We start from the raw sequence: 26,116 nt of genomic DNA, 5'->3' as shown, positions 1-26,116 counted from the left end.
GAGCACGTACTATGGTGTGTTGATGTGTCGGTACTCTATTGTTAAAGTTGGCAGCCTCCGGAAAAAATATGATTGATCACAGGTCCGAGTGTTAAAGTGCAGTGTGGGCCCAGAGCGGTGTGCTGGACTAGTTGGAGGATTAGTGTTGTTGCAGTGATTTGGAATAAAACTTCATTTGTAAAGAAGTCGTCTGATTGCTGATTGGCCAGATAATTGTAAAATTCTGCATATAACACAGTTGAAAATCAGTTGACATGGAAACACTTGACTATTATTGAAATTTTGTTTAACTGTATGTGAATAATGGCTATTAAGCGTTTTAAAGAAAAGTTATGAGAGATATTATTTGGTATACAGTAAGATCATAATATTTAACATCGTAACCCGTATAGGAAACAAAGATCTTGTTTTTAAAGGCATTTAAATGCTAATAACCGGTTTAGGCGTTGATATTTTAAACATTTAGGTAGCGTGAGAGCTAAAGTCCTGTTTACTAATACATTTGTTACTGTTAATATGATTTTATTTTTTAATAATTTTGAAACCAAAATTCAAACGCTTTGACCCCAACAAACCTTAGCTTCTAAGAGAGATGTAGTGAGAGTAAATAAATATGATGGTAAAGGCTGCTTATATTTCCTTCATCGGTGGATGTCATTAGTAATGTTACCTTCCTAAACTGCAGCTACTTTTATTTTCTCAAATTGGTTTTAGAGGTGAAAATAGCTTTGATATTTATTTAGTTCGGTGACTTATACGTGCTCATGAGAACAGTAAGGGGGACTAGATAACTCAGTGTTGTTCCTCCAACTTCAGTAATGTCAGTGTTTTAAATTGCATTCACTGTGTTCTTTATGGCTTTTAGGGAAATATTTGTTTAATGAAGTTCAGAGTCACTAATGTACGGTGTACAAGTTAACGCTGCTTTTACTATCGTGTGTTCTAGAATAGTAGCTCTTCGGGTCCATTTTTAGCATCTCAGTTGACATTATGAATCTTGTGAAGTGACCAAATTATGTAACATTTGATTGAGAGAGATGCTGGGATCAAGCAATAGCTATGACAATTATTATTTGTAGTCCTCTGATGGATTTAAGCTGGATTAATCAGGTTTCATTTTGTAAAATAATTGAAACCAAGGAGTACAAAGAACCATGCATGCCATGGAAAATGTGTAAAAAACAAATGGAGAAATTCCATAGAGAGGTTGTCAGATACTCGTCTCCCTTCCCCCTTTGTGATCCTGTTCCAATATATGGCAATTTCTAATCAGTTAGTTGGCTTCATGAGAATAACTTATAGGGAATGACACCTTTTGAAGAAGAGTTGTGTCATGTGCTGTACTAAATCTGCTAACTAGACCCTCGTTAGCACTGTTTCCTATTGAGATATTACAACTCCCTGCCCTCCGCTCACATCCCGCCCGCTCAGATCTCACTGCTTCACTTCCATCAACATATGAAGTAGCAAGGCAAGGTTATGGCAGCATTTGTAGCTGAAGGTCCATAGAGCTGTAGTTTTATTTTATGATCATGGGGTATATTGCTTTGTTTGTGGTTTACTTTTTAATCATTTCACTTTGCTCTAGTTAACTTGGTAAGAAATGAAATGAAACCCCTTGGAAATGCAATAGATATTTCTAGTAGGGTCACTAATGTGCTTTCCTTTCTACCTGCAGATGTTTTGAATTGTATCATGTTGCATGAAGCACAAACTATGGCTCCTGGTGTATAACTATCTGTCTCTCATTTCTTTGGCTCTCCTCTATTATGCTTCGTCTGTTGCTGGTCTTCCTATAAATTGTAGTTTATGCTGATTGATAGCATCTTCTCACATCATTTCCTTTTATTTCTTTATTTTGCAAAAAAGCTAGTAAACTTGGAAGACTACCAGAGTTCAAATAGTCATGCATTGGGTTTTTAATAAAGCCAAAGGGTTCCTGTAAATACACATGCGTATTACCTTGTGAGTAGTCTTTCCCAGGCATGTCTGCTTTGTTGCTAGTATGTGGTTCCTGCCTGAGTGCTAATCACTGTAGTTCACAATGAGGATTTTAGGCAGGATTCTATTAGGAAACTATTGGAATGAGCACAGTAGCTCTGTGGGCTTCTGTTAATCCCCCAAGCAGGTAAGTGCTTCTTCTCCTAGCTCTAGAGTGCTCTGGTGCGCTCATTATTGAATACAGCATGTTGCTTCACAATGATTTTTTTTAATGGAAAGAATGACATCCAGGTTTCATCTGAAAATATTAGAAAGATTGGAATCCATTTTTAGTTTGTTTTTTCCTATAGCTGCATGAGGTGCCTACCCTCCTGTGACAAGAAAAAAATAGCTCACCGACCCTTATACAAAATTCTGTATCAGTTCTGAATCTCATTATCTTTTTATCACACATATGTACTCCTGTATTGTTGTTATAGAGAAGTAGGAAAGACTGATTTTTTTATAATATAAACACATGCCCCCCCAAAGCTTTCTGTCTTTAACAGTCATTATCTCTCTGAATAGGTCGTTTTGTGGCTGTCTAGATTTGGTGTATGAGGTTTATTATGCTTCTTAACAAGTGAACACAACTTAAGGAAACTACAGTTTCTTTCTATTTGTAGTTCTGCGGAGAAAGGGAAGGGGGGGTTCTTCTTTATATATTCAAAATACATATTCCTTTAATAAATCTTATTTACTTAAGTTTTAGAAGGAGCTGAAACATTCTTCTATGCTTTGGATATGTGACTTAAACACATCATAACATTAGGAGCTTAAAGTAATCCAAATGAATAATGCCACAGTCCACATTAGATACCCTGTGGTAACACCTCTGGAGCAAGCAAATGCCTGAAAAGTACACCTGTGACGTGTGCCTTTAATGTCTTAATCACATGAATGTGAGGTAATCATGGCTCAGTCCCACTGACGTGCAGTATGGAATAGCAGTAATACCATTGCAGATCAGATGGCCAGATTAATGTGTTGGCTCTTGACAGTCCTGTAACCTTGGGCAAGTTACTTAACCTGTTTTAGCCCGAGGCACCCTCATGAAAAATAGGCATGGTAAAAATCATATATGATTTTTAAAATGTAGATTTTGAAAAGTATTATATAGCATTGGCCACAATTCTCATTGCAAAATGGAGAAAAATTCTTGGGAGTGGAATGTTAATCTTCTTCATAACTCTTAAATTGAATGTATTATTTTTAACCTCTTTTTTGTAGCCAATATTTGTATCCCTGTTAGTAATTCAGTTGTGTGCTGTTTAGAAAAGCATTTCATGAGAAATTATTCTGCATAAATTCTGAATCTTAAGAGGAAATTGAAGAGAATGACAGCGGCAGTATTCTGACCCTCTGCTCAGCAACCATCCCAACTTGTCACTCACAGTCCTAGAAGCTGTTCTGAGCTTCTAGTTCACATCTGTGGCTACTTCCCTGTGCCTTGTGACCTGGACACACACTTTGAACAAGTGTCTGCCTCAGCTCCCCGCTACCCTTGCTTGACAATATTTTTCTTCATGCCCTTTTCTAACAGCTGCTCTGCTCTGTGTCCTATGTCTCCGAATTCATTTCTTTGCCTCAGATACCACGGTGAGGGTGCTGTAAATTTCATTAGTGAGCAAAGAACTACATGACTAAATAAAAGCTAAAGGAAGCAGACAAGAGCGAGAAAACCATCAGCTATGTTAAACCAATTCTTACTCTTGCTGGGAGCTTTATTCAATTTCTGTAGAAGACCAAGACGCTTTAGAGGGAAAGTCTCATCAAAGGCTATGTGAACAGACTCCCTCCAGTGGCAGAATGACTGTGCGGCCTCGGCAGTAACTGCACTTGACTGGTTGCCCAGGCAGGCCTCTCAGAGAGTCACTCCGGGCAGAACACTGTGTAGACGACAATCAGGTCACTTGGTTTATCTTCAGTAATATTTCCCACTCATTTGTCCTATCTTGCTTTTTCTCTAACTTGAGTGAGTCTGCTCCCACTTACTCTCATCTTTGTATTACCGTCAGTAATAACAGCAGTTGGTTGCCTTGCTGAAATAAGCATAATACTTTAGTTTCTATATTCACTTCTCTGCCCTTAGTCAGAGTTTCAAAATTTACCTTTAGCCTTGTTGAATACATTTCTTGGGTTTATTTTCTATTTCTGTTCAATTTCTAAGACTCTCTTAATTCATTATCAATTATTTGAATTACCTTCTTACTGTGCTAAAATATACGCCTCATTTTGTAACTATTTGAAATATTTTATTATTTCAAGACTATAACTACTCTACTGTCTCACTGAGTAGAATATGTTTGTATATACACAGCTGAGGAGAAAATTCAGCATTTGTAAAGACTGTAGCAGAAGTATGTAGCAAAGCAGGAACCTCGGGGGTCAAATGCACGGAGAGCTTGAGCATGCTCTACTCCCAGGTGTCAGAACACAGGGTGTTGGCAGGGTGGAGGGGTGCACAACAGACCTCAGGACTGAATTCCAGACAGAGTAGAATGTGATCGGGAATAACTAGAATTGTAAGTCTGGAAAGTTGAACATCAGAATTATTGACAAGGAGGAAAGCATGAGGAAAAGCAAACATTTGGAGGCATCTAGATAACTTCAGTTTTTCATACTGAAGATTTTAGGTCTCATGTACATCCAGGTATGTCCTACATCCTTTTCAAGAAGAACTTCTCTACTTCATAGACATTGTATCACTAGAGTAATACTATCTACTATCAAATACATATTCTTTTAGGGCCATCATTTTGTTCATCCATACTACTCAGAATAGTTCAGACTTTCTAATTGAATTGTCTTACTGAGAAGAATGTAGATTTTTTTTGGTTTTGTTTTGGTTTGTTTGTTTGTTTGTTTGTTTTGTTTTTTCGAGACAGAGTTTCTCTCTAATTTTGGAGCCTGTCCTGGAACTAGTTCTTGTAGATAAGGCTGGCCTTGAACTCACAGAGATCTACCTGCCTCTGCATCCCAAATGCTGGGATTAAAAGTGTATGCATCACTTTTGGCTAAGAAGGATGTATCTTATACATATATCTTTAAGAAGAGAAAAACTGGTGTTGGGAAGTTTCTAGCAGAAATGCAAAAAAATTTACAGTCTAATGATAGAAGTTTTAAGGTGTTACTTTATAAAAACAAGCTCTTTGCTGCTTAAGAGGGGACAGTGAAATAGAGGTACTTTTGCCCATCTACATAAAGATAGTGTTAGAATCTTCAGAGGCTTATTACTATAAAGAAGAAAAGAGCATTTGTGCTAAATGGAACTTGAGGAAACCACTTGGAAATGTATGGCACAGGTTCTTCAGTTTTGTTCTCTGAAAAGGAGTTCTAGAATGGGGAGAACAATTATTCATGGAAGCCACCTGTGTCATTAGGGAGACCAGAACTTATGTGGAAGAAAGGGGTCTGGATTTGACATCAGTTTCAGAGTGTTCCCTCAGGAGTTTAGTGGTATTTCACTCCTTGAAGGAAAAAGTAAACACAGTCCAGATGATGCCAAAATTGGATCCCAAAGATGAACTAAATCTTCAGTCTAGGTATGTTAAAAATTCTGACGGGACTCTAGTAGTTCAAACTTACTTCATAGCTATGGTGGAGCAAAGGGCATCTCAACTGGATTTGTAGCTAGTTTGCCATTTTAATGAACATTTGAACTATGGTTGTGGTCCATTTGCTGCTCTGGAGATTTGATGTATGTACTCTTGGCTATAGTGGTTGTGGCAACTTCTATGAATACATCTGTTCTTTGTTTTCTACAGCACACAGGATTTGCTACCTACGAGTAGAACAGAAGGTGCCTTACTAGTCATATGCCTTTAAAGATGAGGCATACATGCTGGTGCACACCTTTAATCCAGGCACTTGGGAGGCAGAGGCGGGCAGATCTCTGTGAGTTCAAGGCCAGCCTGGTCTACAAGTGCTAGTTCCAGGACTGGCTCCTAAACTACAGAGAAACCTTGTCTCAAAAAGCAAAAACAAAAACATGAGGCATGCACAATTTTATTCTTTACTTTGATTTTAATGGAGTCTTGTTTCATCCTCCAAGAGGAGAATGCCAATGAATTTCCCAGTCTTTAAAATCTTAAAAGCTAGTGACTAAGGCCAACAAGAACCAAGATAATCTTGTACATTTATTATGGAACCAGTTCCTATGATTATGTCTATGATGTTAAACTAGGAGTTAGTTATCATGGTCCTTGAGCCAGATCCCCAAACCTGCCACCTGTTGATATATGTAAAAACATACTGGAACACATGTGCCCATTTTTATCTAATTGTAGTAATTTATGTTTATAAATTTATTTTCATATTAATTTCATATTATCATTGGCTACTGTGTTCCTAGAGCAGAGGTAACTGGCTGTGACAGACCACTTAGCCCACAAACCCTTTAAAATAGTTACCTTTTGAGCCTTCACTAAAGTATACACTAATGCCTCCTATAAAAGACACTGTGGCTAAAGTCTAAACTATAAAAACTCAGAGGTAACCCCTCCTGCTAGGATAAAGATGTAGAAAGCTTGTGAAAGAAAATTATAGATTGACATGGCTTTTGCATATTATCAAAGTTTTGAGACTATGTACATCATACAGAGATCCATAGGAAGTCAGTGTAGAAAGTTAGCCCTGTGTGGGGTTGCTCCAAGATTGATGACCCTGTAGGTCCTTGTGTCTGAGTTTAGGAGGTGATGTTTCTATGTGCAGGCATTTTCAGGTACACTTACAATTCTACGAATATGTTTTTAAGGGTCAGAGGTGGTATAAACTCTGAAGTCATGTAGATTTATACTAATAAGTATTAACTAAGATTTATACATGTCATATTCTGTTAAAAGAGTAGTTGAGGCAGGCATGGTGAGACATGTCTATCACTGTAGAGCTTGGGAGGTAGAGGCTAGAGGGTCAGGAATTCAAGGCCAGCCTGAAGTACAAGAGATCTGGTCGCTTTGAACATGCTTTAATTCTCGGAGTCATAATGACTTCAGCTGCTATTTTGCTGCCAAGTTCTGAAACTTGTCAGAGACCATGTAATTGTTTTGAAAAATATTTTGTTACAAAACGATGGAAAGCTTGTCAATTTTCATTGCTACAGTCTAAATCCTGCCCCCTCCCCCCCCCCCCGCCAAAGACTGACTTTCTTTAGCTTTAGTAGCAATTTCTGAAATCTTATAGCAGATAGCTGCCAGTGTGGTCAGTAACAGTGGAAAAATTAGCTCTGCTAATTAACAGATAGCTGACATTTTAAACTAAATTGGTCTCAGTATATCCATGTTAAACTTGGTTAATGGTTCTTGTTCTTTTTAATCTAGAAATGCATTTTAATTTTATGATCGCCCATACTTCATCTAGGTAATTAAAAGGATAGCTATACTTCCAACTTAACTTCATTCCTAGTATAACTGTACAGGACACAAAACTCATCCTAATCCCTTAGTGTGTCGAATTTGTTTGCTGAGAGTAAGGAACAAATAGAGATACATGAACCTAGACTAAAAAGAACTGGATGCTGCCCAAAGTCTATTTGAAATCTCACTTGAGCTTATTTTCCCACACCTGAATATAAGCTACAGCAGACAGAGCCCAGTCCTCATAATTGCTGTGCAGTAAACCAAGTTTTCTCTTTGATGTCTACTCAAAATCAGGTACTGCAGCCCAATTTGATATGTGCTATTTGTGACCCAGTAGCTCAAAATAACTCTAATGACAAAGAAAGCTAAATGATGTTTGCTGATCCCTTAATCATCTCTGTCCTAAAAAAAAGTTTAAATCTCTTGTCAGTGGGTCTGGTTCTCAAAATGTACACCATAGACAACCTGTCAGAACGCACTTTACTCCCTGAGTTCGTGATTGATTAGATCTGGGGTGGAGCCCACAAATTTGTTTCTCTAACACATTTCCAGATGTGTTACTCTTAGTAATCTAGTATCTACACCCGAGAAGCAGTGCTCTGAGGAGCATGACCAAAGGGTTTCTGAGCCAGGGGAGCGATATTAGCCCATGTTGCATTGCTCTGAGGAAGTACCATAACCACTGGGATTTGTAAAGAAAACTGGTTTATTAACACCATAGTTTTGGTGATGGAAACCTTACACAGCATGGTGCTGGATCTGGTAAGTGTTCCCCTGTTTTTATCACCTCATGGCACATGGCATCCTGATAAGAGACCCAAAAGAAAGTACATAGCAAGGCACAAGACAGGAAACTAGGGAGAGACCAAGGAGGTCTTTATAACAACCCTCCTACATGGACTAACTAGGGCCCAAAATTACTTTAATATTCCCTGGGGCAGTGACCTCGGTGACCTAGTGACCTCTCACTAGGTTCCCACCTCTTAAAAGGTCTCACCATCTCTTTTACATTTAATTTTTTTATTTATTGATGTATTTATTTATTTTTATGACTGTGGATATATGTAATGGTGCTTATGTGAAGGTCTGAGGACAACTTTGAGAATTAGTTCCCTCCTCTGTCATGTGGATCCAAAGGACTGAACTCTGGTCATCAGCCTTGGTGACAAGTGAATTTACATGCCTAGCAATCTAATTGGTTCCACCATCACTTACTGATGCTGCAATGGGGACCACACTCCCAACACATGAACTTTTCTTAGGGGACAAACTATACCGAAACCTTTAGAGAAGAGTCAGTAATCTCCCCCTGCCCCTGCCAAGTGATATAATTAATCAACATTCAAGGCAAACATTTGCGAGTTTTGTCCTTATACTAAAAGGGTGATATATGAAATGGGTTGATGATGGCTAAATGTGCTAGATTGGGGGTTGGATATCTTGACAAGTCAATAAGATCGGAAGGGTTTAGTGAAGGGGGTCTAAAAGGATAAGCTTGGTAATAAGTCATCAACATCATTTCTGGACAAGTTGGGCTTGAAAAGCCTGTGAATTGATTTATATATCTGGAAGAAAGGCTATTAGAAATATTTATCTGATTCTCATAGCAAGAGAGTTTGAAGACAATTAGGGAAATTTGGTAGTCTTTTCCAAACTGCTTAGTTGCCCTCTGTCTCCTTTCATAGTGTTGCTTTCTGTCTGTTAGTCAGTGTTGATAACTCATTGTGGGAGTGATAGATCAGGAGCTGGTGCCTGCTTGGTTGGCTTGTTTGTGATCTACAAGCTTATGATATAGTTGTTTTCTAAAGGTATTGCTGCGGAGCTGTTAGCATGGAAACAATTTCCTTACTTTTAAATGGTAAGGTTTTCATGTTTGCTATGGAACATACTAGATACTTTTTTCTCTCTTAACAATATAGTCTGCTTTGAGGAAAATATTCATTCATAAAACAAATGAAATGTTGAACCTCAGATTCGCAGAAAAATAATGGCAGTGGAGGCTAAAGAGAAACTAAAATGTTTGCCTAATTTGAAGTTTGTATTTGAACATATATTTCTAAGATATCCTTTTGACCTTGAACTCTCAATTTTAATGTTCAATGGGACATTTGTTTAGTGCCAGTGTCAACAAAATATCTTTCTACACTTCGGTTTTGTACTTACAAATTATTTTAAAATAAATCTTTCCATTTATTTAACAGACATCTTTTTATATAACATTTTGTGCATCATTGGTGGGGGCATTTGGACCTATTATTATGTGTTGTCTTCTGGGTGCAACTTACCTTTTTCTAGGACTTCATACTTTAAAAGACCTTTCAAAGTTGTTTCTAAATGAGTAACAAAAAAGAAGGAAGTTCAATTGACCAGAAACCATTGATTTTGGAAATTAATATTTAAACCACTTGCTTTGCTAAAAGCTTTACTCATAAAACTCTAATGATATATTTTACAGCAATAAAATTTGAAATAATGATAACTCATCAGGTACAGGGCAGCCACTTCTAGTCAAACATGCTTCGTACTGTGTTGTAGATGTGTGTTTCCCCTCCACACACTCTTTACAGTCTCCCAGACACTTCTCAGGGTTCCTCTGGGTCCACCGGCAAACGTTTCCTGTGAAATCTCCTTCATAGTCTAAAGACTTTTTTCCAGACTACTTTGGCTATGGTTTAATACTTTCCCATCTTAATTTTTTGAGATGTGAAGAGCACTTAAGATCCATTTTCATGTAACATTTTAATGGTGATCTTAAACATGTTTCTTGGTACACATTCACAAGGCTATTTACACAGATAATTTATGTCTTTACTTACCTTCATTATACTTTAAAATGCAGATTACTTTAAGGTCAGAAATCTGAAACATAAATTTATGAAATACATCAATCATGGAACAGTTATTTTCCCTAAAAGAGTGTTCTCTCTCAGTGCTTCAGAAGAATTCCTCAGAAATGCAAAATAGCAGTGAAATGCAATGTCAGCAGGTTACTAATGCCTATTCCTCGTTACTCATTCTCTAGTATTAAAAAAAGAAACTCCATGTGACTTGTCCCCTGACTCCTACTCCAGCCTATTTCTTACTATTCTTCTTAACTGCTTCTATTTTTTGTATTTCCTTTAATAGTCCAACATAATCTTTGAGAATATTAAGAAAAACAAACCTCTTACTTAAAAGATAGTTTTGAATCTAGCCAAGTTATACACACTTGTAATCTCAAGGCTCATGAAGTTTAGGTAAGAGGATTCTGAAGTCATGATCATCCTGAGCTAACTAGCAAGTTTCAGCCAGCCCAAGCTACATAGTGAGATCCTGTATACCTATTAATAAGTGAATAGATAGATGAGATTTTTATGTTATGAAACCAATTGGGACATGAGAGGAAATAGATTTTTTTTCAAAAAGAGAGAGAGAGAGCACTGAAAGTAAAGCATTGAAGACAGAGAACACAGCCTTCATGTAGGAAGGAATTGAGGTTCTAGAAATCAACAAAAGATTATTAACCTGCATTTGCTATTGAAGTATAAATTTTATGGATGGTGTATCTCAGAACAGAGTACTGGGTTTGGGAGTAATTTGAAGGAGAACAATTAAAAGCTACATTTCAAATTACTTCAGAATTGAGGTGTCTTTGAAGCCCAACAGGATATGTAGCAAGTGGCAGTCACACTGCATTTCTTCCTTCCTTCCTTCCTTCCTTCCTTCCTTCCTTCCTTCCTTCCTTCCTTCCTTCCTTCCTTCCTTCCTTCCTGTCTTCCTTCCTTCCTGTCTTCCTTCCTTCCTGTCTTCCTTCCTTCCTGTCTTCCTTCCTTCCTGTCTTCCTTCCTTCCTGTCTTCCTTCCTTCTTTCCTTCCTGCCTTCCTTCCTGCCTTCCTTCCTGTCTTCCTTGCTTCCTGTCTTCCTGTCTTCCTTCCTTCCTTCCTTCCTTCCTTCCTTCCTTCCTTCCTTCCTTCCTGTCTTCCTTCCTTCTTTCCTTCCTGCCTTCCTTCCTGCCTTTCTTCCTGTCTTCCTTCCTTCCTTCTTTCCTTCCTTCCTGTCTTCCTTCCTTCCTTTCTTCCTTCCTGTCTTCCTTCCTTCTTTCCTTCCTTCCTGTCTTCCTTCCTTCTTGTTTTCTTTTTTTTTTTTTTTTTTTTTCGAGACAGGGTTTCTCTGTAGCTTTGGAGCCTGTCCTGGAACTAGCTCTTGTAGACCAGGCTGGGCTCAAACTCACAGTGATCCCGCCTGCCTCTGTGTTGGGATTAAAGGCAAGCTCCACCACTGCCCCACACTGCACTTCTGTAATTGCTGAAGATCTACTGTTGGTTCTGAAGGGTAGCATTTATCAGGATACAGTCTTCAGCAGACTTTTGAGAAACATGAACTTTTGGTGTGGCAAAGTTGTCAAGCATGGAAGGAGTAGGTGCGGAGGAAAAGATCTCATATCTAATTCTAAAACAATCTCACCTAATTATTACCTGCCTGATTCTAAAACAATCAATGACCAAGACCCACGTAACCAAAGAGGTTACCAAAAGAAAAGCATACGAGTTTATTGAGTAGCTCCTTTGTACAATATAGGGCTTTTAGAAATGAAGACAAGAAAATAGGGAAAACTGTGTGCATTTCATGCTTAGTGTGATGAAGAAATATAGCATTGCAGAGGGGATTGGGCAAGAGGGTAGATGTTGAGCATTGAAGTTTGCTTGTTTTGAGTCTTCTCTGGGTCCTCAGAGATAACGATGTTCTTTCCTTTTAGATACAGGGAGGATAGTTCAGGAATGAGTCTTATAACCTTAGGAAGAATGTCAGAATTTTCCATGCAGGTAAATTCTTCATGGGTTACATCAGATGTTCACTCCAGTACAAGTATACACAAAGTAGCATGTCCTGAGCCCCCCAGATCAGAAGAAAGAGAACTGAGAAAGAGCTGTGACTGCCATTTGACAAGGGGATATTTATTGCGGTCTTAGAGGCTAAGTTTGACTGAGCTTAAGAGTTAGTAAGAATAAAAGGAAAAAATAAAAATGTCCTGAGAAATTTGGATATAAAGGGAAGCAACTAAGTTATCTGTAAAAATATGTGGCAGTAAGGGCTTCAAATTTGCATATATAGTCATGTGCATGTTACTAGACACTGTGGTTCTACACTCATCTCTAATCTACTGAGAAGCAGCCAACAAATACGCATGTCTACTGAATGTGTAAGTCACACTCTTCTGTCAGGTAAAAGGGTTTTATATAAAAAAAGAATAAAAAAAATTAGTCTAGGGGTGAGACTAACTTAAATTTTATATATTTACCATTACAGTTTAAAAGTGATATGTGTGTATATTATGTTGGCAAGGCGTGGCCTTGTGATAGTTAATCTTAACTGTCAACTTGTCTGCATTTAGAATCACTTAGGAGACAGACATCTAGACCTGTGTATGAGGGTTAACTGAGGAGGGAAGCCTAGCAGTAAATGCTGGTGTCTCGTCCCTGTGTGGACTGGGACTGAGTAGGGGGAGGAAAAAGAATGTGGCCAGCACCAGCACTCAGCATTCTCTGCTTTCTGACTGTGGGTGGGCACAGTGTGACTGACACCTCATGCTCCAGCTGCTCTGTGATGGACTACATCTCCTTAGAGAGTGAGCTAAAAATAAACACGTTATTCCCCTCTTGTCTCTTGTGAGGTATCTGGTCACAGTGACTAGAAAAGTAATGCACAGATTTTCTCTGGAAGAGCTACTTTTGCCTTTCCATAACCTTTAGTTGGCAGGTGATATTATACTGATGTGGGATTCCCTTCTGTATGAATATGTTTTATTACCATTGATTAATAAAGAATTGGCTTTAGGCCTATGGCAGGGCAGAATAAAACCAGGTAGGAAATCTGAACAGAGGTATAGAGAAAAAGTAGGCTGAGTCAAAGAGATGCCATGTAGCTGCCGAAGGATACAGACTCTAGGACTTTACCTGGTAAGCCACAGCCTGTGGCAATGCACAGAATAATAGAAATGGGTTAATTTAAGATGTCAGAGTTAATTAATAAGAATTTTAAGCTAATAGGTCAAGCAGTGTTTTAATTAATATAGTTTCTGTGTGATTATTTCGGGTCTGGGTGGCTGGGAAACAAATGAGCAGTCTCCGCCTACAGTATACTGTATTACTGTTTACAAAAACACATTATCTCCTCTATTTGTTTTGTAACTGAGACACCTTTTCACTATCACCTACGAAGGGAATTTGAAATTATGGGAGAATAAAATATCTATTCTTATTTAGGAAGGTAGTTGTCATTGACCTTATCAACTTCATGACAGTTCTCTGAGCAAGTCTCATTTTTAAAAGAAAACACATCAGAGTGCAGTATTTCCTCGTTTACATGCCTGCATAGTGAACACTGGAAAAATATAAAATAACATTAATTTGTCCACAACAGTACTTAAATGTTTTAAGATGCAGGTTTAATTTTTTTCTAGGGCAGAAAGATGTACATCTTCATTTTCCGTATAGTAGACAGTTGTGGTTTTTGTATCAAGAAGCCCCTTCCCTTGGAGTGTCTCAGTTATTTCTGTGCATTTTGATCTCTGTGATTAGTATGCTGCTGGTGTGCATTGCATTTTAAAATATTTTATATACAGTTATCTCACAATGAACAAGTAAATATGGAGAACAGCTATCCAAAATGTGATACACAGTGATTTATAAATCATTCAATCAAAAAAATAATAAATGCACCCATAAGGATTCATAAACAGTACATAAGAAAGAATAAATGTAAGTTGGGTTTTCCTGGATAGATATAATAGCATTTCATTACACCTGTCTCATTCAAGACTTGGTTCTTTTTAAAGATGCTTATGATACAAACACTTAGCCTTTTACACCCAGGAACCCAAGTGTGCTGTCAGTGTCAACTTTTGACTAAGAGAAAACTTACATTGTGTTCAGTCATTGTTACTTTGCTGTTGACAAACCACAGAAGACAAAGTCCTGACTTTAACCTACTTCTTGTTTGTGCAGGTACCAGTACTCTGAGTTATCTAAGCCCTCAGCTCAGGATTGTTGATTAACTAGCTGGTTGCTCTTGGAATTACATATTTGGCTTTTATACCAGTTGTTTGGCCATCAAACAAGTTATGGAAACATCTTTGTATGTACTCCATTTCTTCATTTATTAGAATGTAGATGATATTAATACTTGTCATAAACTTCCCTAAGAATTAAAAACAGGGTTGGAGAGATGGCTCAGTGGTTAAAAGTACTTGCTGCTCTTGTAGAGGACCCGAGTTCAGTTCCCAACACCCACAATGGGTAGCTCACAACTACATGGTAACTCAATTCTAGGGGACCCAACACCCTCTTCTGGCCTTGGTGGGTACCTGATCATGTGTGATACTCACATAGACACACATATACACATTTTTTTGAAAAAGTGTATGTTAAGGATTTAGACTATTCCCTTGCTAGTGTAAATGCTCATAAGCTTTTCAAATACTGAAAGTCTCTGGTCTGATGTTATATTTAAATATTTATTGTGGTTAAATGAGAACCTATTTACACTTTAATTTACCTAGATAGTAGGAGAGCCTTAATTAAAATTATCAGCTGTTTTTTCCTCATATCAAATTATCTCTTTTATTACAAATATCTGTTGAACTTTAGAAGAACTGTTCCTGTTTCATGTTACCATCTGTCAGAGGCTTTCCAGCTTTACACACTGAGTTGTTTTTAATACTTTCCAGTTATGACACAGACTGAAAAAATCACTTGCCTTGGAACACATTTAGTACTATGATATTTTATCATTTGTGGTTTTGATTTTACAAAGAAAGGGAAGAAGAAGCCAGTACATTTTATTTTTTTCTTGCCCGTGAACCTATGTACATATATTTTCAGTTATCTAACTTCAAGGTTAAAAGAGCTCTCCTTTTCTTTCCTCTTTTTTTTTTTTTTTTCCAACTTGGTATATATTTGGGGAAGGGTGTGTGCATACGTGCTTTCATTTGCTGCATGCTTACTATTCTTCAGTTCAACTTTAGGGACATTGATCCATATCTGCTTTAAAACTTCTTAGATAATTTGACTGCGATCTAACACCAGGTATGGCTATTAGTAATGAACTCATGAGTAGGAATGTGAAGGATTAATCATGCACCACTTTCTATGTCAGTGAAACCAGAAATTTGTGTTTCTGCTGTGGACTGGAAAACCCATGTGGTATGTGAGAATCAGCCCTGTGGGATAAACAGGTTTTCTTGGCTTTTCATAAAATCTTAACGTTTTAAACTAAGGAGCATAGTATAGTAACTGCATTGAACCTCTTCTCACTTCTGATTCTTGGGCTTCTGAGTTTGATGATAGCCATGCTCCCCTGCTTTGACCTCATTGGCTGCGGTCCAGAAAGCAGAGAAGGGATTTTTTTTATAAAAATCAGGTGTCAGAGTATTCCCTGCTTAACTGTTACTAAGACTGTTACAGCTGGCTTCCCATGTCCTCCACTATAAACCCTAACCCTACAGGAATAGTGGCTATGACCCAGGGCTGTGTTTTTATAATTTATGATTTTAAGATTGAAAACTAGAATGAAATATTATTTGGATCATAACTACTGTGTACTTGCTTCTCAAAAAATATACTTATTTGGATGTGAAACTATTATTAGAAATGCAGATTACAGGCACTAAAAGCCTAGATACAAAGGGAACTGCGTGATGAAGAACAGCGTAAATGTGAGGTGTATAGAAAAGAAGAACAGTGTGACATGCCATATACAAGTGAAGCCTGGAACATCCTACTTGTGTATGTAGCAAGCAGCACAGCACACTCTGAGCTCAAATGAAACCTTGAGGACAGCACTCGGAGATGCTCTGCAACAGGATTCTGTTGGCAAAAAATAAGGGGAAATGCCTATTTAAAAGAGAAGCGTGAAATTAAATTTAGAGATTATTCACACATAAATATAACATCAAAACTAAGAAATATAAGTCTCTTTTAGCACATGGATTTGCTAAAAAGTTCTTGGATATATTCAGACACAAACAAATTTCAAGAAAATGTGATTTCAAAAGAAATAAATCATTAAAGATTACTAGGGGTATTGACAGCCTCCGTGTGTTAGTAAAGTTATATATTAATTAGACCAAGTTGGGGGAGTAGAGTTTTAATCATTTCCTTTTACACGAATGTAAGTTGAACCCGTTAACACTGTGTAATACAAGCCAGAAGTTATGTTTCTCATATGTGGGTTATTACCTCATTCTATCCTGGCTGGCCTATGAAGAAACAGAACTTAGAGAATCAGAAGATACTTACCCAAGGTCACACATCTCCGTCTGTCTTCCTAGTAGGCATGCACTTAGCCATTCTGTAATTAACAGTTGGGCACTTCTGCACGTGTGATATAGCTGTCAGCATAGAAAAGCACCTTAGGCACTAGCATAATGGAAATATGTAATCTGCGATGGCTGATTAGAAGTAGCAAAACAAATACCCAATTGAAAATGAAATTGTAAAGTTTATATTGTCCTTTGCCTTGAAAGTGAGGGCTGCCTGGATGCGCTTAGCCCCTGCCCCTGAACTTGTCCTACTTCACAGCTGCTTTCCTCATACGCCCTAGAATTCATGCTTGTCCCTTACAGAATGGCATGTCCTCTTTGATGATGCATTCTTTTTTTTTAATGTGAAAGAAGATAAAAGAGGAAGTAAAATATATAAAAGTATATTCTGGCAAGGTAGACATTATATAACTAGAACAAGAAAGGGAAAGTGTAAATCCAGCTCACTATTACAGAGACAGTGTATGACAACAAAAGTTGCCACTCTTATTGGAAATGCCTCATGATACAAGGTAAGGGAAAAAAGGAGATAAAGGACATTTTGAAAACAAACACATTGGTAACCATGAGTAAAAACTATAATATCTAAATATTAAAAGAAATTTAAAGAAAGCAAGCAAAGGAGTATACAGGCAGAAACACAGGCAGAAGAGAAGATACAAAGCAATAGACAGGTTTATAGATAAGCAAATAATTTGAATACCAGAACACTAAATATGCCCAATTCACCAACTTAAAGTCACTTTTGTCCTCAAAACAATACAGAGATATGAAAAAAGTAATTTAGCAGTCCAAAATTAAATGGCAGAAAAAATAGACAGAAAGCTAAGAAATAAGAAAGTAGGTGTTGCCATGAGGACAAAAGATGGTTTTAAGTGTTAAAAGTCACAATTCATAACTAATAGAACAGCGCCTCCTAAACCAAATAACCCAACCATCCACATTTAACAGCAGTAGCACCTGGTGATTCGCGGCCCCTACTAGAGAAATACTCTGTTGCTAATAGAGGATTTAAGATGCCACTTTTACACGTGTACAGGAGAGATGTAGTGGATAAAAGTAAGGAAAACATACCAACAATGTGACTTAGAATTTAGAAATGCAGCAGCCTGCTTGTCTGTACCTGCATCCACCCTTGTACCTTCATGCCTCACTAGTAGAGGATGACCCCTTGGCCACCAGTCTCAGAAACAGACAGTGCCAGCCAGGACATTACACACAACACTGGCCACATGCAGTAAATAGAACTAGAAATTAAGATTGAAAGCTATACTTTCACCTTTGGGAGAAAACAGCAGCTCTGTTAGTCATGCATGGATACAAGAGGAAGAAAAAATTGTAGAGTTTTTCTGAAAATACAGTGAAAACACTGTAAATCAGAGTACACAGGATATGCTGACCGAGGAACAAGAATGTGTATAAATACTTAAAGAACTTAAGAGTGAACTTAAGGGCCCTCCTTTTAACCTAGCCTTTCTGGATCTGTGGGTTATAACATGGTTATCCTTGATTTTACATCTGATATTCACTTTTAAGCTTGTTGCCCTTCTTGGATCTGGGTTACCTCACTCAGGATGATTTTTTTTCCTAGTTCCATTCATTTGTCTTCAATTTCATGATGTCATTTTTTTAACAGCTGAATTGTGTAAAATGTACCATATTTTCTTATCCATTCTTCAGGTGAGGGACAGCTAAGTTGTTTCCAGGTTCTGGCTATAATGAATAAAGCTGCTATGAACATAGTTGAGCACATGTCCTTGTAGTATGATTGAACATCCTTTTGGTACATGCTTAAGAGTGGTATAGCCAGGTCTTGAGGTAGACTGAGTCCCAGTTTTCTGAAAAAGTGCCATACTGATTTCTAAACAATCCTGCTGAAGAGAGGGAGGAAGGATTGTAGGAGGCAGGGTAGGGGTCAAGGACATCACAAGAAAACCCACAGAAGCAACTAACCTGGTTCACAGGAACTCAGAGTGTGAACCAACAACCAGGGAGCCTGCGTTGTTCCTACTCTACATATATGTGACATGTGTGGCTTGGTCTACTTTCGTGATGCCTAATAATGGAAGCAGGGGCTGTCCCTAATGTTTTGGTTGGCTCTTGGAAACTTATTCCCCGTACTGTGTTGCCTTGGCCAGCCTTAATACAAGGACGGTTCTTAGTTTTACCACAACTTGATATGCCATGCTTTGTTGATACCCATGGGAGGCCTGCCCCTTTATGAACAGAAACAGAGGAGTAGATTTTTGGGGGTGGGGACAGAGAGGAGGTAGGGGAAGGGAGTGGGAGGAGAGGAAGGAGAGGGAACTGCAGTTGTGATGTAAAATTAATTAATTAATTAATTAAAAAATTTGAAGTGGAAGCAAATAAAATGAATTCAATGTTTATCCTGAGATGGAGCTGTTTAATTCTAAAAGGTAGTGCACCAGACTAGAAGCAGTAAAGATAAAGGCAAAAATTAAAGAGAAAAAAATCTAAGCCTCATTAATATAACATGATCCAGAGCATTCTTCCTAAAACTAGCAACAATAACAACAACAACAACAAAATACTAGTTAAAAAGGAAAATAAATGTACAAGTAGTAGATAAGGCAAATAACCATTTAAATTTCAAGATATTTTTAAGACTTGAGACATTCTTGCATACTTCAGGTACTTTAAAAGAGTTCTAATTAGGTGAATACTCTATAAGGAAAATAAAATATATGCACAGTGGTTAGTGTTGCTAAGAATAAGTAAGTGCAGAACACATAAACTAATGTGATTGGTTGCTGTTAATGGGGTGGACCTGCCATGTGAAATCCTCACCAGAGGTTTCAGAAAGAAAGTAAAAAAAGGAGGTGGTCTGGGTAAATCCAATTGCAAACATGTTGTTTAATTAAATACACCGATATTCACTAGCAAAATGTTAATGAAGAGTCATTATTAATTAAATGCTTTTATCAAGATATACCTAATCTTTTTGTAAGTAACCCTTCGATGTATAGATATATGAAACATAGCCCATTTCTATTACTAGAGGGAGAATAATTAGGACTAGGAAGGGAGCAGAAAGGTGCGAGAGTTGCCATGACATCTGAGACCTTGCCATGTATTACTTGTGCTTGCATTTCCTTTTCCTGTCACTTATTAGTAGAATTTTCTGTGTAGTATTTCTGGTCTCTGTGAGCCAGATTTGACCATCTAATTTTAATTCTGGTGTCAGTAATCCCAGGGGCTAGGTTTAAACAGGAACATTATACCTGTTAGGGCTTCTTTATGACTTAAGATGGTTCTTTGTTGCTGCACCCATCCAAAGGTATTAGTGCTATAACCCCACTTTGCAAAAAGTGCTAAGAATAACTATAGTAAAAATGACAGGTCCTAAAAAGTTTTGGTAAGAGTCACACCCACTCCTGGAAGGTGATGTGGATTCTTTGGAAAAATAGTCTTCTAGTTCCTCAGTAAATTAGAGCTAGCATCTGATCTTCTAACTCTTCCCATTCCTAGGAATATACACAAGAGAATTCAATGTGTGCACACACCAAACCTTGTACGCAAATATTCATAGTATCAGCATTTGTGATAGGTACAAAGTAGAAACAGCTGAAATGCCCATCAGCTGCTCAGCACAAAGTAAAGATCGTCTATCCATACAACAGAGCCCTGTTCAGCAATAAACATAAATTAATGAATAACATAGCATAGATGAATCTGGAAAGCAATATATTGCTTGAAAAGAGGAGATCATGAAGAACCATGTGCATTGTTTACAGGAAAGGTGTAGAATAGATCATCTGTAAAGACACGTGGCAGAGTACTGGCTGCCTGGTGCTGAGGGAATAGGGCAGGGTATAGGTAAAGATGGGGTGGTAAGATGTGAGGGGTTTTTTGTTTTTAACAGGGACTAAAAAAAAGGATCTGTGCTTCATTGTAGGACTTGATGTACAAATATATAAGGCACTTTAAACTTACGGAGAAAGCCATATGTAAATATTCTTAGCATAATCTGCTAATGTTTTTACCCTGTATGTCAATAAATGCTGTCGTTAGGAACTGCTTGTGAAATATTTTTTAAAGTACCATTCATGTTTGGATAGAAAAAAATGTATGAAATCATGTATTTGGTCTGCACTTGGTATTACTGATCAACATAGTAGCAAAAAAATGTTAGAATCATCTAATATTTAAAATATTATGGCCAGAATTATTTTCTTTTGTGTATATAAGTGTTTCACTTCCAAGCATGCCTGGTGCCCATGGAGGCTACAAGCAGATCCCCTGGAATTGTAGTTCAGATGGTTGTGGAGTACAGATTTGCACGTTGGGCTCTCTGTAAGAGTAGTGTGCACTCTGAACCACCATGCATGCCATCCTCCAGCCCCCAGAATTACTCTTACAGTCATGTCTTCACTAAGGTAGGAGAGCTGATTACAGATGCACACGTGGCAGAGCTGAGATGGACTGAGTGCTTAGTGCATGGTGGTGGGTTTTGCTTGCTGTTCTGTCAGTTTTTATAGGCAAAATCTCTCTTTTTCTGTCATTTATTTCAAACTCTTATTTAAAAAGTGATTTATGAAGTACGGGAAGGAAGATTTTAGCTTAATTCTTAACTTCTAAGCAAATAAGAAAGCTTCATAAAAGTAGTTAATGTTAGCCGGGCAGTGGTGGCGCACGCCTTTAATCTCAGCCCTCAGGAGGCAGAGGCAGGCAGATCTCTGTGAGTTCAAGGCCAGTCTGGTCTACAAAAGCTACTTCCAGGATAGGCTCCAAAGCTACAGAGAAACCCTGTCTCAAAAAAACAAACAAAAAAAGAGGGGTTACTATATTGATTTTGTCTAAAATTGGGCCTGTGATGTTTTAAATTTTATATTCTTGACATAATAAGAGCTTTATAATGTCCATAGGAAAAATATGATTTGATCAGAGATCTCTACATTTTAATTCAGGTGGTATATCCCTTCACATTTTAATGAAAACAAAGCTTTTCATGAGATTTGTTATAGTTATTAATGTTTAGTTATTAAGTTATTTACACATAGCAGAAACTTGAACGGCAAATATGTCTATATTTTCTCTTTTTGTCCTTCAGCCATTGTGTTGTACTGCTTGAAAGGAGCTAAGAGTTTCTCCAGGTGACAGTATAAAGATGATTCATGGTTTTAATGACATCAGTTAGCATGGCATTCAGCTTTTGTCTTTACCCTTGTTTATTATTTCAGCACTCAAAATTCAATTCATCAAGTATCATAGAGAAATGATTACAACAAATACCTTGGCAGAGTAAATTAATAGGCTTTAGTATTATTCAGTATTTGTACACTGTTTTTCTATATGGTATTTCCAAAGTGAAGGAGGAGGAGCAAGTTCTGCCGCTCTCCATTGCTACCTCTTAGACTTCTCTTAGACAAGCATTGCCATTATTTGACTGGGCCACTTCATTTTCAGCACTTCTGGGTCACCATCTGGGTTAGAATACCTGTGTTACTTAGGGTAAGCATTGACTTGTCATGTAGAAAGAATGGTCCTTTGAGACTTTTCAGCAACATCGTAACCAGGCAAAGCTGATGTTTTACAGGCAAGATGGATCATTAATGTGTTTCTATAAATCAGAGATTAGGAAATGGAAATACATAATTTACATTGGTATGGATTTTAAGGTCAATTTTGTTATATGTATATGTATTTCTGATCTTGACTAAGGTATTGTGATTGTATAGTTCATTTAAAAATGTAATGTATATAGGTTGTTAATGAATAATCATCAATAATAATCAAGCTTGTAGTCATGTTAGTTAGATTTTCTAGATGTGCATAGATATATTTCAGCTAGATAGGCATTCTTCATATCTTTCAAAGACTGCAAAATATGGCATTTAATGTTTTAATAACTTAGGGCTTTTTATGACAATGAGACACATCTGCTCCTGACAGCACCAATATACTTCAAGAGAAAGATGGGCATCAAAGAGGCTCCTTATGGAGTTTGATAGACATTTGGGCAAGAAACTGCTCTTGCCTGGACTGATGCATAAACGACACAGAGAACCCTCAGAGAGAGGACTGCTAAACTTGCCTAAAGGTGAAATGGTCTTTCGGGGTTCCTGACTCCTAAAAGAGTCTGCGAGACATTCTACAGGACACAGCAAAAAGTGACTAAACTGTCTTTAAAATTTCCTGCTTGATAAAAATGTCTGCTGGATACTATGGGCCTAAAGGCTAAAGATAGATGCCCCAATGGTACAAAAAAACTTTGGGTGACTGTCCAGGCAGTGAGATGTCTCTGTCATTTCTAGAGTTTTGGATCTCTTGTTTACTTAGGTAATATTATATCCTTCTGGAGTCTTTGATGGAGTTAAAGAATGGTTAGTTATAGTTATAGTTTTCCTTAGTTATAAGATAAAATAGATATAAATATTGTAATTGTAATTCTCGCTTGATAACTGTTTTACTATATGTAATCTTACTATGTTAAAGTAAAAGCCTTTCTTTTTTGTTTAAACAGAAAAAGGGGAAATGATGGAAGAGTTAATTTCATTGGTTAAATAAAGAAACTGCCTTAGCCCTTTAATAGGACAGAAAATTAGGTAGGCGGAGTAGACAAAACAAAATGCTGGGAGAAAAAAGCCGAGTCAAAAAGTCGCCATGATTCTCCCACTCCAGACAGACGCAGGTTAAGATCTTCCCTGGTAAGCCAGCTTGTGGAGCTACACAAAATATTAAAAATAGGTTAGATCAATATGTAAGAGCTAACCAATAAGAGGCTAAAACTAATGGGCCAGGCAGTGTTTAAAAGAATACAGTTTCCGTGTAATTATTTCGGGGGATAAGCTAGCCATGCGGGCGGCCGGGTGCCGGAGACGCAGCCCCGCCGCTCATATTACAACATACAGCAATCATAGGAGTGAACTGCCTGCTTTTTAACTGGTGATATGGCCTTATAAATACCTTTCATTATAATGTGAATTATTTCATGAGCAAAATGGAATCTTAGATTTAGTACTTTTGAATTCAGAAATACATATACCACTAAAGACATTGAATACTGGAAAAACTCATCAAAAGCTAATTTTCTATGCATTATTTTCTGGCAGGTAACAAATCACAAGACAGTGGCATAGCAGAAATGGAAGAACTCCCTGTCCCACATAACATCAAAATAAGTAACATCACATGTGACTCCTTCAAGATCTCATGGGAGATGGACTCGAAGTCAAAGGACCGCATTACACACTATTTCATTGACCTCAACAAGAAAGAGAACAAGAATTCTAATAAATTTAAACACAAGGTAAACCTAGTGAACATTGCATCTTGAAAACATTTTAAATATCAAGACATTTTGAAAGAAAGAATAATTTTAATGACTTAGATATTTGACATTAAGAAACAAAATTATGTGTGATTTAAAACTTTATCCCCATAATAAAATTTTGAAGAAAAATGAAATACCATGTGAAAGGGTAAATCATGACTATATGCAAAGACAAAAATAGCAAACTTTAACTCATTAAAAGAAATTGATCCTGTGCTATAAGGATAGTTCAAGATACAATCCACTTATAAATCAGTTATATTAAAATCTACACAAATGAAGTCAAAACCGGCTTGGAGAGGGCAGTGGAGTTTGAAGGGGAGAGGACAGCTACCCCACTCAGAATTCAGTTACTCCATGTAGACAAAAATGGCTAAATTGTTTACCAAACTGTAAGGTTCTTTCCACTGAAGCAGAAGGGAAAAAAGATGCCATCAGCTCTGAATAGTTTTCCAATGAAGCACTCATTCTTCCCTGAATCAAACTGATTGACTTATAAAATTGTGGGACTTTGTTTAAACACATTAGGCCTTTAAAAATGCCCTAAAAAGTAAAATTTAGGGGGTGCTTTATTTTGTTTGAAAATTACTAACCTTCACACGCTGTAATATGTAACATTACCTGCTGTTTCTGCCGTCACCCTTTGTGAGACAGCTCTTCCTCTGGACGTGCTGTTAGGAGCAGCCATTTCCTGGCTCCAGTGTTTCTCTTATGCTTCGTTGCTTTTACTGATGATGAAAACAGACATAAACATGGTCTTTGAAGAAGATAGTGCTACTCAGTCTTAACCTCAGAAAATTCCATGCATCTTAGTTTCTGGAAATGTCTTTCACAGTTACAGAAACTAAACATAATGAGGATTTACATACTACAGAATACTATTCATTGGTCCTTATTATCAAATTCAGTTCCGGTTTGGGGTGTTCTTGAAGAACATTTGATATGCTTAACATTAAAAGATGAATATTTTAAGGCTTGACCTCTACTTCACCCATGAATACCACAACTTTGAAAATGTAGTGAGGGTTCAAACAGCAGGTAATCAATTGGGGGTCAAAAAGACCTAAGCTTTCTCAGACACCATACTTTTATGAAAGTTACCTAATACGAATGTGAAACAAATTCATCTGTTTTAATATTAGCATTCTCTCCTTTACATATTAAACAGTTAGTAATGAACCCCTCTAGTAAGATTACCAAGTCATAAGAATCAAGCAAATATATTTTTAACTTAGTAGACTTTAAATCAATTAATCTTAGTTCTTTTATGCTCTTTTTAAAAATCTGTATTGAAGAAGATAGCATTACAGAAGAAAACAGTATGTTATAAATGATGACTAGAATGCAGGTCCTTTTCTGTTTCTGGATTGTAGGATGTGGAGCCTGTCTCTTGTTCTTCCAGGGCCTTAATTTCTGCATATAGAGAAAAAACATTTAAATATAATAATTGTTGGATGTTCTCAAACAGGAGCCCTGCTCTTAGGAGTTTAGGTTCCTCTCTATTATTTATAGTTGATGAAGGTTATTTAATAGCCTTCCTGTCTCCCTAGCTCTTCCTTGCCTACTTTTTCCTCCCCTTTATTCTTGACTGCCTCATCTTCCTTTTTATCTTCCTAGGATGTTCCAACAAAATTGGTGGCAAAAGCGGTTCCCTTGCCAATGACTGTTCGTGGACACTGGTTTTTGAGCCCAAGGACCGAGTATACAGTAGCGGTACAGACTGCCTCAAAACAAGTTGACGGTGATTATGTTGTGTCTGAATGGAGTGAGATTATAGAATTCTGTACAGCAGGTAAGGAGCTGTGGTTTATATTGATTAACGTTCTAGGAAAGCTAATCATCAACATACACTTTTTGTACCTACAAGGCGAGTAAGCATTGCATCGGAGGGGTGGTGCTGTTGGTAGTATTGCTTAATGGGTATTGTATCGGCTGGAGGGAGCTGAGTTCCCAGACAAGCAGCTTGAGTGGTGGAATCAGACTGCCCTTTGCTGCATGTGTAGTTTTTTTTAAAGTAAAATAAAAACTGATGCAATTTCTGAATAAAATCAATATTCATGGACTCCCATCCTGTAAAGAGCGTGTTCATATCTATTTATCTTTCACTATGTCATTTTCAGAGATATTGAAGGAAAGAAACCAGAAACAGCATTTAGGTTAGAGATAGACCTAGGTAGATGCCAAGCA

The 26,116-nt window shown here is 37.4% G+C and overlaps 1 protein-coding gene across 2 annotated transcripts in view; it reads left to right on the top strand.

Annotated features, from left to right (window-relative positions):
* Positions 1–26,116, top strand: part of Phyhipl (phytanoyl-CoA 2-hydroxylase interacting protein like) — a 67,605-nt gene that overhangs the window by 31,398 nt on the left and 10,091 nt on the right. For both annotated transcript variants that reach the window (XM_057794373.1, XM_057794372.1), the window contains exons 2-3: positions 23,709–23,905; positions 25,547–25,721. In XM_057794373.1, the coding sequence (XP_057650356.1) occupies positions 23,741–23,905; positions 25,547–25,721 (340 nt within the window). In that variant the 5' untranslated portion in view covers positions 23,709–23,740. The remainder of the gene's footprint in view (positions 1–23,708; positions 23,906–25,546; positions 25,722–26,116) is intronic.

Source organism: Chionomys nivalis, chromosome 19 (assembly GCF_950005125.1).
Source record: "Chionomys nivalis chromosome 19, mChiNiv1.1, whole genome shotgun sequence".
Lineage (NCBI taxonomy): Eukaryota > Metazoa > Chordata > Mammalia > Rodentia > Cricetidae > Chionomys > Chionomys nivalis.
Note: the sequence above shows the minus strand (reverse complement) of the source record. Positions and strands in the feature narration are given on the sequence as shown.